This window comes from Bos grunniens, chromosome 13 (assembly GCF_055505025.1).
Source record: "Bos grunniens cultivar Pamir isolate PY7600 chromosome 13, Bosgru_T2T1.0, whole genome shotgun sequence".
Taxonomy (NCBI): Eukaryota; Metazoa; Chordata; class Mammalia; order Artiodactyla; family Bovidae; genus Bos; species Bos grunniens.
This window is the reverse complement of record NC_141177.1, coordinates 80,449,559-80,468,818: the sequence shown is the minus strand read 5'-3', so window position 1 is coordinate 80,468,818 and position 19,260 is coordinate 80,449,559. Positions and strand designations below refer to the sequence as shown.

Genomic DNA, 19,260 nt, shown 5'->3' with positions numbered 1-19,260 from the left:
GATGTGATTATGAGGAATTCAGAGACAGCCACGTTATGACTGTAACTTAGGCTGCATGTTCTACTAGTCCATGAATTACCTACTTCTAAAATATCCTGGTTGAGTTGTTAATTATTTTCATTTGGGAGTAAATAAAACAGAATCCGAAGAAACTCGTATATAAAACCATGAGAAAATGGATCCAAGTCTGAGAAGATAAAGACTGCGAGTACCATACTGCTACATTAAGTGTTACTGTGAGAAAAGTTCTTAACAACACTGAGGGTCTTTTCTTCCCCTTCTCCCATTATTGCCTTCATACCTAGCAGGATGTTTTACAGTCCTGGACACAAGCATTTGGCGGCTCTGTCATACCATCTAGCTGGGGCTGAGAGGGGGGCCTGTGCTCCAGGCAGCAGGTGGGCGGTGTGGCTGGTGTGGGCTGTGACACTCGTGCCCACACAGTGCCTGACCTCATGGCCTTCAGGCTCTGTGCCCCTCGGCTGGCACTGATATCCTGGGGGCCTGCAGCATGACATTCCCAGCAGAAGCCACAGTCTCAGGTGAGCAGCGCTTGGCCATGCTGCTCGTCCGCCAGTGGGACGTGATAGTGACAAAACTCCTCGTCTCCCCAAACGCTTTTGAAGGTGGCATTGGTGAATACACAGAAGCAGTGCCTGGCACTCAGTTTCAGGTTCGCACGTAGTGGGTGGTCACTTCTGGCCAGATATGCCTGCTCCAGAGTCATCCCTAACTCCATTACCCACCTGGCCCACAGCTACCACCCTGTGTCTCTGCTTCCCCTATACTGCAGAACTCCTCAAAGGTGTCATCCACACCTGTGCTGGCCAGTGCTGTGGCCACCAGCCACATCTGGCTGTTAAGAGAGTGAGAAAGTACTGGAAGTGTCTAATACACCCCAGATTTCAAAAGCAGTCCACAAAGGTAAACTCTGTCAGTAATCGTATATTGATCACTTGTTATGAAGATAACATATGGATTCCTTGGTGGCTCAAGGGTACAGAACCCACCTGCCAATGCTGGAGACATGGGTTCAATCCCTGGGTTGGGAAGATCCCTTGGAGAAGGAAATGGCAATCAACTGCAGTATTCTTGCCTGGAGAATCCCATGTACCAGAGGAGCCTGGCAGGCTACAGTCCGCAGGATGACAAAAGAGTCAAACATGACTCAGTGACAACAACAGTGTGTTATTGAAAACTGGTGTCATCGATTTCCTGTTTTTCATGGGTCTCTGGGAGATTTAGTTACCTGCGCAGCTCAGGTTGTATTTCTACTTGAGAGTCCTTGTCTCCACTGTGCCTCCGCTTCACTCTTGAACCCCTTCCAGGTACACTTAGGTCCCAGCACTTCACCAAAAATAACTTTTGTCAAATCACCCTCTACTAATGACTTTTCAGTCCTAAATGTTCAGCAGGCTTAGACGTGGTTTTCACTGTTGATGAAGCCCTTTCTCCTGTTGCCTCCAGGGACACCAGGTTACCTTGCCTCTTCCCTCTCCTTACTGAAAATTCCTTCCTAGTCTCCTTTCTGAATCCTCCATGTCTTCTCAACCTCTGTTTTCTCACCCAAGGGCACTCCCCCTGCAGCTCATCCACACAAAGCCTTTAAGTGCCTACCACCTCTGTGGACTTCCCAGCTTGGTGTCTGCAGACAGAACTCTCTGGAAACTGTAGCTTAACCACCTGCTCAGCATCTCCATTTAGACATCCAGGACAGCTCTTAAAGCCTACATACCTAAAACGGGCTTCTTGGTTTCATTTCCCCAAGCCTGCCCCACCCCCAGTACTTCCTATATTAGTAAAGGGTAACTTCCCTCATCCAGCTGTTTAAACCAGTACTTCTTGTATGGTTAAAGGGTAACTTCCTTCATCCACAGATCATGGAGTTATCCTCAACTTTTTTCCTTCTTCTCACTTTTTGTATATAGTCCATCAGCTCATTCTGTTGGGTCTCCTTGATTTCCGATCAAACTACTTCTCACCACCTGCCTCCTCCAAGACCTGTCATCCTCAGATGGACCATTACAGTAGCCTCATGACTGGCCTCCCTGCCTCCACCCTTGTCCCTCCATTATACCCAAGGTGATCCTTTCAAAATACCAAGTCACTTTTCTTGGGATCTTCTAGTGGCCTTACCGTCATCATCAACACATACACACCTACACACAATATGTGTGCACCTCACCCCTGTTCCCTGATCCCTGCCCCTCTTCTTCATAAGTGGCCCACCCTCCACACAGATCTCTGGGAAAAGCTGTCCTTCGTACCTACCACAGTCTTCCCTGACCACCCAGTGACCCCTTCGAGGTATGTTTCTCCTCGTGACACCGTCAGCGCCTGACACTGTCTGTCTGCTTGCTGTCCTCCCCACTGGAATGGGGACCCCATGAGAGGAAGAGCATGTTCTGTGGGTCCATGTACTTTCCAGGTCTAGGTCCTCAAGGACCTCCTGCAGTGACTGGCCCTGAGTCCAGTGGTGCCGACTGGATGACTCTGCTCAGTTTTCAGTTTCACACCCTTGTAGGACAAGAGTTTAGTAACTCTGCCGGGCATCAGGATCACTGGGAAACTTACCTAAAATTCACATGCCCTCACCCCACCCCACTTTGGAGACCCAAAATGCAGTGGATTCTGGGGTAGACTCCTGCATGTTTTTGAACAAACTCCTCAGGTTATTTTGAGGCCTGATACACCTGGGCCACCCTCTACCAGATGCTGCCGCAGTGAGCAACTCTACACTGTGTACCTGTCACTCTGCTCTGAGGATCGTATTTCCATGTGTTATCAGCAGTCCTTGAGTCACCTGGGAACCTAAATATAGCTCTCGTAGCCCCACCCCAGATCTTCCAGGGATGGGTCTCAGGAATCTTTTTTTTTTTTTTTAAGCCTCTGAGAGCCTTTGGGAGGCCCAGTTGTGCTGTGTGCCCTCCTGGAGGAGGATGTAAATTAAGAGTGAGTATTTTTAATGTCTTTTTAGTCCAGCTTCACTCCCCATCCCTCATTAATCCAACAGTATCCTATTCAAAAGTAGTTGTACTCAAGTAAGTAAATCCTTGATTTGTCCACAATTTAAACTTGCTCTGTAATTTGAACATCCACCAGTGTTTCTAACTATTGGGTTGGCCCAAAAGTTCATTCAGGGAAAACCTGAATGAACTTTTGGGCCAACCCAGTACATTGCAACACAGCCTCATTCTGGTGGCTACTTTCTTTGTCATCTTTTGTATTTAAGAATTTAAAATATGTCTCCCAGGTTGGACTGGACAGCACTGGAGGTAATGCCTACCCCACCATACTCAGATTCACCTGCTCAGCCTTCGCATTGAACCCGTGGTGGAGCACGTGGCTTTGGCTGTCCTCAACTTCATATGCATACACTCTCTGGTCTCCAGAGCATCCCCAGGGATGGAGGCAGGCCTGACCACTTGTTCTGGGCACCCACATGAGCTGCTCAAGCTGCTGAGGAGGGTGTCTCCCTAATTAGACTTCTGGGTCCAGTAGCCTTGCCCTACTGCTGTTTGTTTTTTTTTCCTGAAACTGTATGCGGACAGCTTTACAAGCCAACCCAAATTCCATGGACAGATGAGCCTGGTGGGCTACATTTCATGGGTCACAAAGAATCAGACATGACTGAGTGGCTTACACTTTCACTTTCACGGGTGGAAATTTTTAAAACCACAATCCTCAACGTACTACCAAAGATAAATAATTGAGAGGGGGGGCTGGCCATAGTTGCAGCATTGTATTCCTTAGCTGGACTCCAAGCTAGCATCCAAGTGGTGAGGGATCACGGTGATTGATGATGGCCCAAAGCAATCCTCTTGGTTTACCTGTTTCTTAAATCCTGAGTCCCCATGGGGTGCTCTCTCTGGGCTTTGGATAGCCTGTGCTGTGCTGTGCTTGGTCACTCAGTCGTGTCTGACTCTTTTTGACCCCATGGACTGAAACCCTCCAGGTTCCTCTGTCCAGGGGATTCTCCAAGCAAGAACACTGGAGTGGGTTGTCATGCCTTCCTCCAGGTGATTTTCCCAACCCAGGGACTGAACCCAGGTCTCCTGTATTGCAGATAGAGTCTGAGCCACCAGGGACAGCCTACCAGTAGCCTTTTGGAGTATGTTGTGTTTGTCTGTCTTCTTTGCAGATAGTGTCAGGGTCGTTAGTCACATAGAATCTGGAAAGAAGCAGGGTCACCTGGGTAAGCCCCGGAGGCACTTGCCACCTTCACAGCCTTAAGAGTCTTGCCTCTGGATAAGCTACAGTTGCATTTTGATGCCAGATGTGAGACACCATTAGTAATCAGGATGAGTCCCATGGGATATCCTGTTCCCAGGTGAGAGCTGCTTCCTCTAGAGTACGTGTTCAGGGCACCGGAGGCTGCAGTGTGGTGACAAAGGGGTGTGAATAACCCTGGAGATGTGAGAATGAGAGATTTCTAATGAGCTCTGACAGTTCAAGGGCTGAAGGAGTCTAACCTCTTTTTTCCCCTGCCCACCCAGTCTTCATACAAATGTAAATATGCCTCCTTCGACAAATTGCCAAATTGCCAAATGTGGTTTTAATTTGTAAGCAGGAGACCCTGCCTTGCCTTTTTCTTTCTTCTTTTTATTTATTTATTTTTCTTTCTTTCTTTTTTTGAAAATATGAAGTCACAGGCTTTGCACTTTTTGAGCTGGACATTTCCTTCTGTCACTCTTGCTGTTGTTGTTGTTTTTCTCTTCCGAGGACATTTTCCTCCATTGTTGTCAGAAGAATTTGGGATGAGAGTCCGTTGTCCTGTTTTTTAGAGGTGTTTTTGAAGTTCCCATAGGAAATGCAGAGTGCTCTTTAAGCTTAAAAAATAAATAAATAGAGGCAGCGGTTAAATCCAGTGTGAGATGCGAAGAGTGTCTGTATCACGGCCTTATGTTTTGTGGTCTGTGCAGTATCCATTGTTGTTATTTATGACCCTGTCTCCCTCCATTGTGGACTTCTTCCAGCCTTGGGGAATTTACATCATTCCTAATAGCAAAAGGCTTTCTGGTTCCCACAGAGTTGTTCAAAGCCTGACTCATGCTCCTTATGTTAATTGTGCAGCTCTGAAAATACAGCACTTTACAGGGTGTGGTTGTAAGGGGAAAATCTACTGTACTTACAGGGCATGTTTAGAAGCGTTTCACACATAAATCTCAATCTCTCTCTCTCCCTCTCTTCCTCTCTCTCTCTCTGTCATTTAACTTTTAAACTAACACTTTTGGGTCAACAAACCTAGACAGTGTATTAAAAAGCAGAGACATCACTCTGCCCATTAAGGTCTGTACAGTCAAAACTATGATTTTTTTGATATTCTTGTACGAATGTGAGGGTTGGACCATAAAGAAGGCTGAGTGCCAAAGAATTGATGCCTTTGAATTGTGCTGGAGAAGACTCTTGAGAGCCCCTTGGACAGCAAGGATATCAACCAGTCAGTCCTAAAGGAAATCAATCCTGAATATTCATTGGAAGGACTGATGCTGAAGCTGAAGCTCCAGTGCTGTGGTCACCTGATACGAAGAACTCATTGAGAAGATCCTGATCCTGGGAAAGATTGAAGGCAGGAGGAGAAGGGGACAACAGAGGATGAGAAGGTTGTATGGCATCACTGACTCAATGGATGTGAGTTTGAGCAAACTCCAGGAGATAGTGAAGGACAAGGAAGCCTGGCATACTGCAGTCCTTGGGGTTGCAAAGAATGGAACAGGACTTAGCGACTGAACAACAGGAAGTCTTAAGGGAAAGAAAAGGGACTAGCATTAAAATGCAGTGAAAGTGAAAGTCTCTGAGTTGTAAGTCTGACTCTTTGTGACCCCATGGACTATACAGTCTGTGGAATTCTCCAGGCCAGAATACTGGAGTGGGTAGCCTTTCCCTTCTCCAAGGGATCTTTCTAACCCAGGGATCAAACCCAAGTGTCCCACATTGCAGTTGGATTCTTTACCAGCTGAGCCATAAGGGAAGCCCCAAAATGCAGTATAATCCAATAAAACCAATTCTATTCTGTTCACTAACTCTTAAAACTGACTTGGGTTATAACTAGACCGTGAGTGACATTGGTCCAGGTCTAAACCTCAGGAGAGTTCATGAGAGCAAAAGGTTGGTGCTCAGTGGTGCAGGGCAGTGATTGGACGAAGTTCATAGCATCGCTCTGTGGGACATGCAGGCATTATTCCAATGGCTGCAGCCTACTAGGCTCTCTGGCGTGTCAGTCTTACTTCCAGTGTAGGTCTGCTGGTACCTTACCAATACCATTCCTTGTGGCAGCAACATTTTACTATGAAATTTCATGGAGAAGGGTACTGAGAAACATACTAGAAATTGAAAGAATTTAACACCTTGTCTGAATTATCTAGGTGCTAACCAAAAGGAAACAACTTTCCAAAAGAAAGAAATTGGTCAATATTGATGATGGTTGGGAGATTTGTACTTTTTATAGCTACTTCTTTATGAAGCTTCCGTGTTTAAGGATAGATAGATAACCTAAGAATTATCTAAAACCATGTTAGTGCTGTTAGTTTAAGGGGGAAATAACTCAGGAGTGTTTTAGTAACTAGGAATCTCAAACTCTGGTTTTCAAAGTACCAGTATTGAAAGGCTGAACTCCTGACATGTTTTGCAAAGGCCATACTCTATTTTTATAGATAGAGAAGATGTAAGAATTCTGAAGTTCATCAGGGTACAGACACTGTGCCCCCAGTTCTCTCTGGAAGGCCAGGCCCACAGCCACGTGGTCACCTGGCTCGGGCATCGTCACATCCGGGGCCTCAGAGCTCTTGGTTCTGGCCGAGAGTTCCCGGATGGCTTGGAGTCACCATCTTGCATGTTTGTGGCACACATTCACGAATGAAACGTGTACTGGGAATCCAAGAGAAGTGGTGGTGTTCAGTCGACAGTTGGGTCCGCCTCTGTGACCCCATGCACTGCAGCATGACAGGTATCCCTGTCCTTCACCATCTCTTGCTCAAACTCATGCCCATTGCGTCGGTGATGCTATCTAAACACCTTATCCTCTGTCGTTCCCTTCTCCTTCTGCCTTCCATCTTTCCCAGCATCAGGGTCTTTTCTAATGAGTTGGCTCTTCACGTCAGGTGGCCAAAGCATTGGAGCTTCAGCTTCAGAATCCATCCTTCTAATGAATATTCAGTATTGATTTCCTTTCAGACTGACTAGTTTGATCTCCTTGTAGTCCAAGAGACTCATAAGAGTCTTCTCCAGCTTCACAGTTTGAAAGCATCACTTCTTCAATGCTCAGCCTTCTTTATAATCCAACTCTCAGATCCATACATGACTACTAGAATAACCATAGCTTTGACTATACGGACCTTTTTTGGCAAAGTGATGTCTTTTTTTAATACACTGTCTAGGTTTGTCATAGGACATTCTAGACTGAAAAAAATTAAAATAACCTAACACTATGTAGTTTCAACCTGTCCTCACCAAACTAAATCTGTTCACTGGGGCATTTGGAATGGAAATGTTTTCCTCCTGTGCAGTTAACAGATTACTGGTTGACTTTTGTTGTCTTTTGCAGCAGCCAGGAAGAGCTCTTCACAGAGCATCAGGGGATCGTACTGGGTGTGTGGAACAACTACTTCCTTCCGGGGCAGAGCCCAGGAGAAACATTCTGCGAGAAATGTAGGTCCTGTGGGTTTCATCTTGTTCTCTCCAAACTGTCTGTATAGATGGGGACACAACACGAGGGCTAGACTTCAGCAAGAGTGCAGGGACCCTAATCACAGAAGCCCCTCTGGCACTGATCCTGTCCAAAGTCACAGAGCTGGGACTTTTTCTACCTTCCAGACTTTTTCTCTTGCTTTCTGGACAGTGGGAAACAAGGCCTGGCTTCACAGGTATGTTGCAAGGAGTAATTAGTGACAAACACTTTGAAGATGAAAAGCACCTGTTGATGGTGTTTCATACAACTTTCCAAGCAACCCCAGACAAATCGGGAAACATACACTGCTTTCCTCAGGGGCCTCTTCTGACCCTCATGTCATTATGATAATCTTTGGGAGAATGATAGCTGTAGTAAGAATATGAATACATGTATTGGTTTCCAGATGAAAGCTTAACCTAAAGAAATATTTCAGCCTCAGTATTTTGAGTTTGGTGGTTCAAGAAACGTCTTTCCATTCACAAGTCTACAAATATATGCCAAAATCTCTGGTCTGTAAAATCTCCCTGGCCAGCTTCTATCCTGCCCCTCCAAGTGAATGTCACACAGTACAATCTGCATTGTCTGTTGTATATATGTTGTAGACAAGGGAAAGTTTAGAAAGTTTCTGTGTGTTATAGAAAAGTTTGTGTGTGCGTAGAAGAACGTGCTTGTGTGTACACACACACACACAGACTCTGCTCTGTGTATTTGCTTCTGGGGAAAAAATCAATATATCAAATATAGGTAATGTTGATATTTAACATCTGAAATGAATGCCTCCCTGCCTTAGTTAAAATATGAACTCCATTATAATGCCATTGTTAACCAGTGATCAATAAGTAAAGTGTGTCCCAGTGTGTTGGAAACTGTGAAAGCTCTTGCTTGATCCAGTCTGCATATCAATAGACACTTGGGATTTTTTGTGAGATTGGCCAGGGGGTGAGGAGAAGTGAGGTTAACACATGCCTCCTGCTTCAAGTGTAAGAAATATGACATGGGGATTCCAAGGGAAACCTGGCCATCACAGGTTTACAAATCAAAAAATTCTTTGTTTGTTTTAGTGTGAACAGAACTGAGACTAAAAGCAGCACCATGAGTGGATCTCGGAGCAACAGGACCAGTGTGGGAGCATCCAGTCACTCGGTGGCTGCAGAGGGAGCATGGAGGAGGCGGGGGCTGCCAGCCTCATCCAGCCCCCCGGCCATGGGACAGGCGGAGGATGACAGGAAGGCATCTGAGACCCACCAGGGGCTTCCTGCTCTGAAGCTGGAGAAAGGTCATCAGGCCTGGCCAGGAGCAGCAGAAACCTCATCCCAGGGTGCGGTTGCAGACCGGGCTTCTAAGCAGGAGCCTTGTCTGTGGCTGTGAGTCAGCATTCCCCGGTCCAAAGCAGAGTCCTCGAGGGGCCAGAACACCGCAGAAATGCAGGAAGCGCAACCCTGCGGGAGATGCCGACCACCACAAGAGAGTTTCTCTTAGAAGTGATCGATTAGCCCCGAGGGAAATAATAGTGGGAAAAGCAAAGTTGCCAGGGTCCTGCCAACTTGAGAGCTGTCAGATCCGGGGTTACTTTTGAAACAAGATTTGGCAGAAACTGCATCTAATGAAGAGTTGCATGTTTTGGAAAACTCTCTCCTCCAGACATCTTACGAAAAATAAGCCAGGGCAGGCACAACTCAGCCACAAACACTGAAAGCTTAGCTCTGACTCAGGGCAGCCCAACCAAGAAAAGAAAAGGGTGGAAGCAGCTACTTGCTCACAGAAGAAGATTGCAACCCCGTCGTGGAGGATGTCGTGACCAGACCTGGGACAAATGAGCAGTGTGCCTAGAAGCCATGACTTACAGGAATTCAAATGATCATTTTCAGTAGAAGATATGTACCTGCATTGGGCTTCACTTTCAAATCAGCAGCCTCCAGGAGCTTGTTCTGACAACACCGCTCCTTTCTGGTTCACACTTTAATATCAGAAACTTACTTTAGTGCTAAAGAGCCATTGGCTTTGTCGGCAGTGACAGCATCCATAGAGGAAGCACATGAAGAAACCAGTGGTGTGCCTCGTCACATCCTTGCATGAAGCACAGTGACCGTGATGCTGTCTTTGCCGGCCAGTCCTCCTGCCCTGCAGCCTGAGTCGGGCAGCAGTGGTGAACAGGCTTACGGGTCACCCCATCTGCTTGCGGCCCCAGCGTCATATCTGAAAGTATGTGAGAAAGGCAGAGCCTGGGCCCCACCCAGACCTACAGAATGAGAAACTGGGTGATTCTGAAACCTGCTCAAGTTTGGCAACCCCCGGGCTAATTGCAGACCCCTTGGGATTGGTTTCCTGCAGCCTGACTGTCCTGGCCCCCAGCGCATCAGCAGGGCCCATGTGTGGACATGCAGCCGTCACGACCCCTAAGACTTACGAAGCACCTGGCTCAGGGTGTGAAGCACTGTTCCCAGGTCCTTAAGCATGGTGGCCACAGCACCCCGGGAGCTGTGACTGCGCTAAGAGTTGCAGGACATTTACATATAGTTTGGCCTGACATTAGGGGGAGACGTCAGAGAGGCTTGTTCTTTCTTGTAGTTCAGGCATGTCCCTTCCCCTTGCCCCTGCCCCCACCTTTAAGACTCTGGTGAAGTTCAGAACAGATCCAAGCCCAAGAGGAATTCAGTGGGCAGAGTTTGCAGTTCCCCACTTGGAAGGCTGCCTTGGAAATCTAAGGGCAGCTTAGATTTCACACCAGGAGACTTCCATTTGCAGGATCACCCACTGTTGTCTCCAATGGGCTTGCTGAAATGTCATGTAGTGAATCATAGCAATGACTTATTTTGGATGGACAACTACAGTTGATTTTCTTAACCAAGTTTTATTCTGAAATAAGGAAGGAAACTATATTCAAAGGCCACCCATCAAATGTGTCTTTTTTTCCTGCTCAACATTGGGTGGTCCTTTGAAGTAATACCTCCTCCCTAGTAACACGGAAAATCAAGATATTCCCCAAAGTGTAGGAGTTAGCAAAAAAAAAGAACAGAAAAAGCCCAACAAAATGAAAGAATATGGAAATGGACACAGTGTAAGTTCATTCTTAAGATTAGTGGTTTCTCCCAGCTCATTCTGTCCATCCCCCACTCGCCTTTCCTTAGATTGTAGGGCAGGACTCATGAAGAGGCAGCCGAATTTCATGGCACTATTTTGGGTCGTGAAGCTAAGTCTTCCTTGCCATGCCTGGCTGTGGATGCAGGCCTTCTTCGTTGATGCTCCAGACTCTTCTGGAGACTTCTTCCCTTCCTGGGAACCCCAGCCTCACCATCCCCACCAGAAACGTAGCCCTGCCTACTGACGTCTCTTCCTCTTCCCTCCTAGCTCTTAATCTTCCCCCAGGTGCCTCCGTTCACTGGGCTCCACAGTAGAAGAGGTAGCCCAGCAGAATACCAACCACAGTGGAGTGGAGTCCACTCCTCCAGGAAGTGCAGACTGCCCAGGGCAGAACCCTCCTGAGGAGGTGATAGAACATGGTCTGTCCTGAGCCCCCTCTCAGAGTCACCCGTTTTCTGGGTGTGCTTGTCACTGAAGTGTTGTTGAGTCTTAAACAGAAACAGTTGTTGCAATAGTTTAAGCAGAGAGGGCACAAAATAACAACCCAGGTGATAGGCCAAGAAACAGTGAGCTCCCTGGAAGAGTCTGGAATAAGAAAGAGCCATCCCAACAGCTGCTGCCTGCCCCAGAACCAGGGGGAGCTGTTTGAACTAGAGGCACCAGAGAAAGTTTTTATCAGGTTTTTATTTCATTAGTTAATCTGGGCCTGGTGGTTAAAGCCAGTACTTGTATGTTTAATGATTATCTTTCAAGAAAATTCTTGGCTTTAGAGTTTGGTGTATTTGTGGATATAATGATGACTGAGTTTCAGACTTCCCATCTCCCAATGCAGAGCACATGGTTCAGTCCCTGGTCGGGGAACTAAGATCCCACATGATGAGGGGCAACTAGAGAAGGCCATGTGCCGCAGCTAGAGAAAAGCCTGTGCAATGCAGTGAAAAGCCAGTGCAGCCGAAATTTAAAAACAGAAAAGTTGTTTAACAGCTGTGTCATTGCACAGCTGTAGATCAGTAGGGTCTTTCTCACAGCCTTCATGTACATGGGTTTTAACAGTATTAGCAAAGGGACCAACTTTCTGCTTCTGCACAGGGGCATGTGTTTGAGGAATTTCGCCTTTAAGCATTTTCCTTCCACATGTCTGAAACACCCCTGGTTCTCTTGTTTCTTGAGTGGTTGTTTGATTCTTTGGATATTTGGAAGTTCAGAGGGGAAAATGGATGCCAGGTTTTTTGTTGCTTATTAGGTGGGAAATGAAGAATTGGTTCTCTACTGCTGGAAGTGGGTGTGTTTTGATATTCTTGATAATCTTAGTAATTCATCTACAAATCTGAGACTCTGTCAGTATTCTTGGTTAAAAAGAATAAGTTCTTCAGCCACTCACTTAATAACCCAAATTAAATGTATATTCAAGTTCCTGTAACTCTGATGCTTGGAAGAAATATGGATACTATTGATTAATGTTATAACTTTGAACTCCCTAACTTTCTCAATGTCATGGCTTCTAATTCACCTCCATGTGCTTCCAAATGACTTTTTAATAGATTGTTTTTTTTTTTTTTTTAATATCCATAAATGTCTGAGAACAGTCAGTGTGACTTTTCTTCCACATTTTTCTTTTCTTTGCCTCTGGAGGTTACCTGTCATCCAGCCGTGCATGTAAATTGTGAAATGCAAAGGAGCAAACATTTGGGCAGAGAGGAATAAATGTTGTAGCTTTTGTTCACTCATTTTAAATGAAGAAAGTAGGAAAATGTATTTCATTTAATAAAAAGCACGAGTCCCAAAAGCCCTCTGTAGTTTTATTTATGGAGAACATAGCTTCTCTCTAAAAAATGTTTCTCAAGATATATCTTGAAAACATCAATGGGATCACAGTTTGTTTGCTTTCAGTGTCTTATTTGGACTTTAACCTGAATTGTGCATGTTGGTGGCCTTTGACTTCAGGCCGAGCTGGGAGAGGGCAGCGCACAGGAGGGAAGGGAACCATCACAGGAGAGTGCTGGGGTCACGGTGCTGCCATCCCGTGGCCTTGAATTCATTCTGGGCAGGCCCCACTGCAGTCTAACACACAGTTCTGGAGACTGGTCCTCCCTTGGCTTTCCTGAGAGCCAGCACCACTCTCCAGCATGCTGTGCTATGGCTTGCATATAGAAATCCTTTTCATTTCTTCTTTTCTTTCATGAGGAAATCTCCATGCATGGTTTGTCAGGACAGGAGAGTTCAAACCTTGTTATTGAAATACAAATCAATTGAAACGTGTTGGAACAAGTAGGAAAACAAAGTTAAGCTGATTTCTGTTAAACAGTTTAAAGTCTTCTTCGGTACCAAATAAATTAAGCATTGTAAAGTGAAGTTAATTCGGATAATCACTCAGGGCAGAGGTCTAACCATATAGATCACGGGTATTACAATTTATGGTATAATTAGATCCTCAGAAATCTGCAGAACTCCCTCTCAATTGGTTTCTGTGTTTACTTAACAAGACACGGAACAAATACATGTCAATGTGTAGCTGAACTGAAGGGACTTGAGTGGATGAAGTTACTGCCTTTAACTGTCAAGAACTACTCAGGTTCAGGGTTGGATTTAATCATGTAAGTTGTGTTATGCAGCATGATTGCCATTACAGTTACTTATTAAAAATCTTGTTAATTAAACAAATCAGTAAAATGAGGAAAACCATACATTTGATCCCAGAGCACCTGACCAGGCAACTAAGGGTGTGGCTTTTTGTTGGTTTTTTTTTTAATTGTGGCTGCTCTGGGCCTTCACTTCATGGCAGCATGCGGGCTCTTCATTGCGGGGTACAAGCTTTTCTGGTTGTGCCACACGGCCTTCCCTAAATGTGGCACTCAGGCTTAGTTGCCCTACAGCATGTGGGATCGTAGTTCCCCAACCAGGGGTCGAACCCACGTGTGCTCCATCAGGAGGCAGAGTCTGAACCGCTGGACCAGCAGGGAAGTCCCCTAAAGATGTGGATTTGACAGAGCCCCAGAGTAGATGTTCTTCAGTCAAGGCAGAAAGCCAGTCGCTGCCTTCATCACCAGGCGAGGTGTCTTCTCCCACTGACCTTACTCTCTTGTTTGGTTTCAGCTACTAAAATAGTTTCCCTGGTGGCTCAGGTGGTAAAGAGTCTGCCTGCAAAGCAGGAGACCTGGGTTCAATCCCTGGGCCTGGAAGAGCCCCTGGAGAAAGGAATGGCTACTCACGCTGGTATTCTTGCCTGGAGAATCCCATGGGCAGAGGAGTCTGGTGGGCTACCTTCCATGGGGTTGCAAGAGTTGGACACAACTGAGCGATTAACACACACTAAAATAGTTTCAATGGTTGTGCATTCCTAGGGGATGAAATTAGTGTGTAGTAGTAAATGAACCTATTTCATGAATAAAAAATAAAATTGTTTTAGTGTGTATCACTTTTCTTTAAAGCAAGTAAACTAATTAATCCTAAGGAATATGCATTCAAAATGCCCTTTTCTGAACACACAATTTAAAATCATCTTTTATTGGTTGGAGACTTTTTCCTCCTTGGAGCAGTTCTGATGGTTTGAAGACTGTTAAAATAATCAAAGGAGCTCCTCATTTGAACCATTGGCCCTAAAAATTTAGGCCTGGAACACCCTGTGCAGATGTTGTGATTAAATGTAAGACTAGGGGTGGTCTTTACAATGTAGCTATATTCCCACTTCTCCCATTTGTGAGCTGAGATAGACTCCTCTAGTGAGGGGTTAAAGTATGTGACCTTGACTTCTTTCCAGAGAATCTTGACATTTCCCAAGGGGATTCCTTTCCATTTCCGAAGTGCAGCACTGAGTGAAGTCCTGGGCCGCCGCCTCCTCTGCACTGCCTCTTATGACAGGTTTCGAGGCCTCTCTGGTTGCTTGCAAATATATTTCCCTTTGGATCCTATGCATAATTTTTTAGAAGCATTTCAAATCAGATTGGGATAATACTACCTGACTCAGCATGAAACGCTGAGAGCCACTGCACCCAAGCCATTTCTTGGTGTTTCAGTCACAGGCCCCAAGTGCCAGCCCAGGAAAGCCACTCTTCCCTGTCTGCTGCTGCTGCCAACCCTGGTACTTTGCCACCAATTTGTTCCTGTGGTTTGGAGACAAGTCACATAACCTCCCAGGCCTCGGTTTCTTCATCTGTCCAATAATATTTGACAGTAAGTGCCACGCCTGGCTCCATAGAACCCCGAGGTAAACGTACCACTCTATGCGTTAAAACTCGTCTGGTTAAAAATGGGTTCAGTGTATGGACACTGGTCACACATTGGAAGGACCTTGTGGGTCATTAGTAGCTTCTAGTTAAATCAGAATCCTTGAGATTTGGCCTAGGCATTGGCAGTTTTAAAAGCTCCTCAAATTCCCATGAGATGCCATAGTTAAGAACTGTTGTTTAAAAGTAGGGGTGGCAGTTTTTGTGTGTCTAAATACTGGGTGCTAGAAGAGGCAGGGTCTACGAAGAGCTGAGTATCCTTGAGAAGGGCTTTGTGCAGGTCAGAAGTGGGCCTGACAGACAGCTGTGGGAAGCTGCGTGCAGCACAGGGAGCTGAGCTCGGGCTCTGTGACCACCTGGGGGTGGGGTGGGGTGGGGACGCCCGAGAGAAAGGGGGTGCGTGTGTACGTGCAGCTGATGCAGTTTGCTGTGCAGCAGAAACTACCACAACGCTGTGAAGCAGATACATTCCAAAAATGAAACGTTTCTACTGGAAACTGGAAAAGGCTTAGGTGACAAGGTACCAGTAGGTGTACGTTTTACTCCCACAGAGAGACCCGTTCTCTCTTCTGCAAGTCCCCCTGTGTTAGTTAGCTCTGCTGCTTTACACTCGACACATCAGAGCCCAGCTTCCTCTTTGTAGGCACTGAGACATTGTTACCCTCCTACAGAAGATGGGTTTTTAAAGCACCTAAGTAATTGTCTGGGCTTTGCCTTTGATCCACTATCATTAATATCATTAATAAGCTCTCAAAAGTGCGTGTGAATCTCAAGTTCACGCTTAGCAGGGCAGTGGAAGAAAGAACGCTTTTAAAATAATTTGGCTCAGAAAGCACATCTGAAATAACCCTGTGGGAAAAAGAGGAGAATTTCTCATCCTCGGAAGGATTACCTAGGACAGAGATGCTGACCTTGTGTTTTAAGTTCACTTACATTTCGTAAAACCTCATTCATCCCCCAGCCTGATTTATTTTAGGAGGTGAAGCAGGCTGTGGGAGGGGAGTCTGGTGCTATGCAGTTTTCATGTTTGCTTTCTGTTTTTTTTTTTTTTTCCACAGTTACCCAAAGATCATAACATGCATATATTTCTTTAAAAAAAAAAAAAAGTTTGCTTCATGAGCTTTACTACAGCTTTTCTCTCAGAAATCAGCGCTGAAGAATTCTTTGCTCTGCAGGCTTCCACAGCGATCCAGTCCCAGAAGGCGGGTGCCCAGGGCGAGCAGAGCAGTGACCTCTGTGGGGGAGAGGTCAGCTGAGCAGCGAGGCTCAAAAGGGAGGAAGAAAAAGCAGCTCCTCAGCGGGGAGTTTGACTTGCTTCAGGGCAGAAGAGCTTTTATAAATAAGGTCCCAGGCTCCCACGCCCTCTCGCCAGTCTTCTGTTACCAGTCCTGTCTCTGCCCTTAGACACATGCGCACACACTCATGGACACACACAGACATACAGACACATTCATGGACACACAGTAGTGGATGCACACACACACTGACACACATTCAGACATACAGACACATGGACACACTTAGACACAAACATTCATGGATATGCATACACAGTCATGAACACAGACGTACACACTCATGAACACAGACATACACACATTGACTCATACACACAGATACACATTCATGGACACACAGACACAAACATTCATGGACACCTACAGACATGATCATGAACACACAGACACACACACACTAGTGGACACACAGGAACACAGTAGTGGATGCACACATAAAGACATTACACATGGGCGTACATACACACTACACAGTCACACTCATGACACACGATACACTGGTGGACACAGACACTGATAGACACACATGGACACATGCACACAGTCACACTCATGGACACACTCAGACACACAGACACAATCCTGGACACACTTTTGTGGACACATACTCATTGCTACGCAAACTAGTGGACATGTACACACAGACATGCTCACGGACACACCCTGGTGGACACACACCCTGGTGGACATGGCCCCGGCTCTCACTTGCCGTGCCTGCCTCTCCCCACCTGCCTCTGGATCTTCAGTTGGACAGACATCCTTCTCCAGAGGAGCAGGTGATGGATTGGCTGGGGATTTTTCTAGGCCCAGTGGCTCCTACGGCCCTTTCAGTTCCTCCACAGGCTCAGCTGGTGAGAAGAATGTGGAGTGCTCGTTCCCAAACCCACCGTGGGTGCCTGGGAGGACTGAGACCAACCCATCCGTCTGTGCCTGCTGTCAGAGGGAGGAGGGGGATGGTCAATCAGGACGACCTCCAATCTCCATGGGACACACAGGGCCAGAGCTGGGAATGTGTTCTCACAGGAGGGGCCTGGAAGACCTTCCCCAAATGATGCCGGTGTGGACAGGGGCTTGTGAAACAGCAGCTTTGCTTTGCTGTGTATATTCTCCTTCCGCATGCTTTCCTGTGAGCCTCTTGCAGTGCCCTCTGCTCCGTGACCCTGCAGAGCAGGGTGGAGCCTGCCTGGGCGGAGCCTGGGGCATCTAGCAAAGCGTCCTCGGGTGGCTCTGCCATGGGAGGAATGACTCTCCGAGTCAGAGACACAGGTACCAGGTCTGCTGGTGGCTGGCCGGGGGCAGCGCTCAGCATCTTCTGGCTTTTCTCAGGACCTAATGCAGAAACCCCTTGTGCTGAATCCCTTTCCTATTTTCAATCTCTCTGACTTCTACTGTAACCAGCCAGGAAAAACTCCCTGCTTTTAAATCTCCACTTGGATAATTGCATTTTAAGGTGAACTGATTTGGTAACTTTAATTATGTAAAAAAAAAAAAAAAATCCCTTCACAGTGGGACCTGGATTAGTGTTTGGTCAAATAACCAGGGGTAGGAGTCTCTAGGGACCGTCCACCACCAGATCCAACAGCCCTTGGCTCTTCTCTAACACAGGTGCAGTTCAAGGGAGAGAATGGGGGGGCTTCCTCAGTGGTCCAGTGCCACCAAGTGAGAAGAAGGCCATACTGCCAAGGCAGGGGGCAAGGGTTTTCATCCCTGGTCTGGGAACTAAGATCCCACGCATTGTGCAGTATGGCCAAAAGATTTTTTAAAAAGTGAGAATGGAGACAGTCATTGAAATCTAGCTGGACTTCCTGTTTTAATGGACTCTGGTCTCACGTGACTTAGAGAAATACAGAGGGTGCGTTCTTTCTTGCTGCCCTCCCTTTCTGTGAATACTGACCAAGTGACACACATTTCTTATCACCATTTTGCAGATGGGGAAACTGAGGCACAGAGCATTTTGGAAACTTTCACGAGTTGGTAAGTGGCAGAACTGAGAATCCAGGCCTGTCTAAACCCCAAAGCCCAGTGACTTCTGTTGAGCCACAGTGGTGTGAGCCTAACACCGCCCAGACAGAAGATACTGGCGCCAGGACTCAAGGAAGAAAGTGCTGCAGGGAAATCAAGGAGGTGTGGCTCCGGAGTGCAGGCCCTGACTACTCAGGGCTCGGTAGCTGAGAAGGCGAAAGTGACAGGCGGCCAGCTAGGCCGCGGTGGAGGCCTGTCTGTTTGAATTTAACTACAGTTGACTTAGTATTGTGTTAGTTTCAGGTGTACAGCTTCAGATGCTTTGCTTTACAGATAATTACAAGATACTGAATATAGTTCCCTTTGCTATACAGTAAACACTTATTGTTTATTCTATATATAGTGGTATGTATCTTTTAATCCCATACTTCTATAATAATTTATCCCTCCCTCTCCCCTTTTGCCTTTGGTAACCACAAGATGATTTTTTTCCTCTGGCTATGAGTCTGTTTCTGTTTTGCAAATAAGTTGATTTGTATTATTGTTTTTTAGACTCCACATATAAGTGATCTCGTATGACCTAAATCAAATCCCTTATGATTATACAGTGGAAGTGAGAAATAGATTTAAGGGCCTAGATCTGATAGATAGAGTGCCTGATGAACTATGGACTAAGGTTCGTGACATTGTACAGGAGACAGGGATCAAGACCATTCCCATAGAAAAGAAATGCAAAAAAGCAAAATGGTTGTCTGGGGAGGCCATACAAGTAGCTGTGAAAAGAAGAGAAGGGAAAAGCAAAGGAGAAAAGGAAAGATATAAGCATCTGAATGCAGAGTTCCAAAGAATAGCAAGAAGAGATAAGAAAGCCTTCTTCAGTGATCAATGCAAAGAAATAGAGGAAAACAACAGAATGGGAAAGACTAGGGATCTTTTCAAGAAAATGGGAGATACCAAAGGAACATTTCATGCAAAGATGAGCTCGATAAAGGACAGAAATAGTATGGACCTAACAGAAACAGAAGAT

General features: G+C 46.1%; 1 protein-coding gene across 13 annotated transcripts in view; it reads left to right on the top strand.

Annotated features, from left to right (window-relative positions):
• The window catches only part of SLX4IP (SLX4 interacting protein), a 220,663-nt gene extending 206,512 nt beyond the window's left edge, over positions 1-14,151 (top strand). For 9 of the 13 annotated variants that reach the window (XM_086335065.1, XM_086335067.1, XM_086335077.1 and 6 more), the window contains 2 exons: positions 7,544-7,647; positions 8,731-12,536. In XM_086335065.1, the coding sequence (XP_086191191.1) occupies positions 7,544-7,647; positions 8,731-9,037 (411 nt within the window). In that variant the 3' untranslated portion in view covers positions 9,038-12,536. Of the gene's footprint in view, positions 1-7,543; positions 7,648-8,730 lie in introns of all 13 variants that reach the window. The other 4 variants (XM_086335066.1, XM_086335069.1, XM_086335075.1 and 1 more) reach the window with 2 other exon arrangements.
• The last annotated feature ends 5,109 nt before the right edge of the window (positions 14,152-19,260 follow it).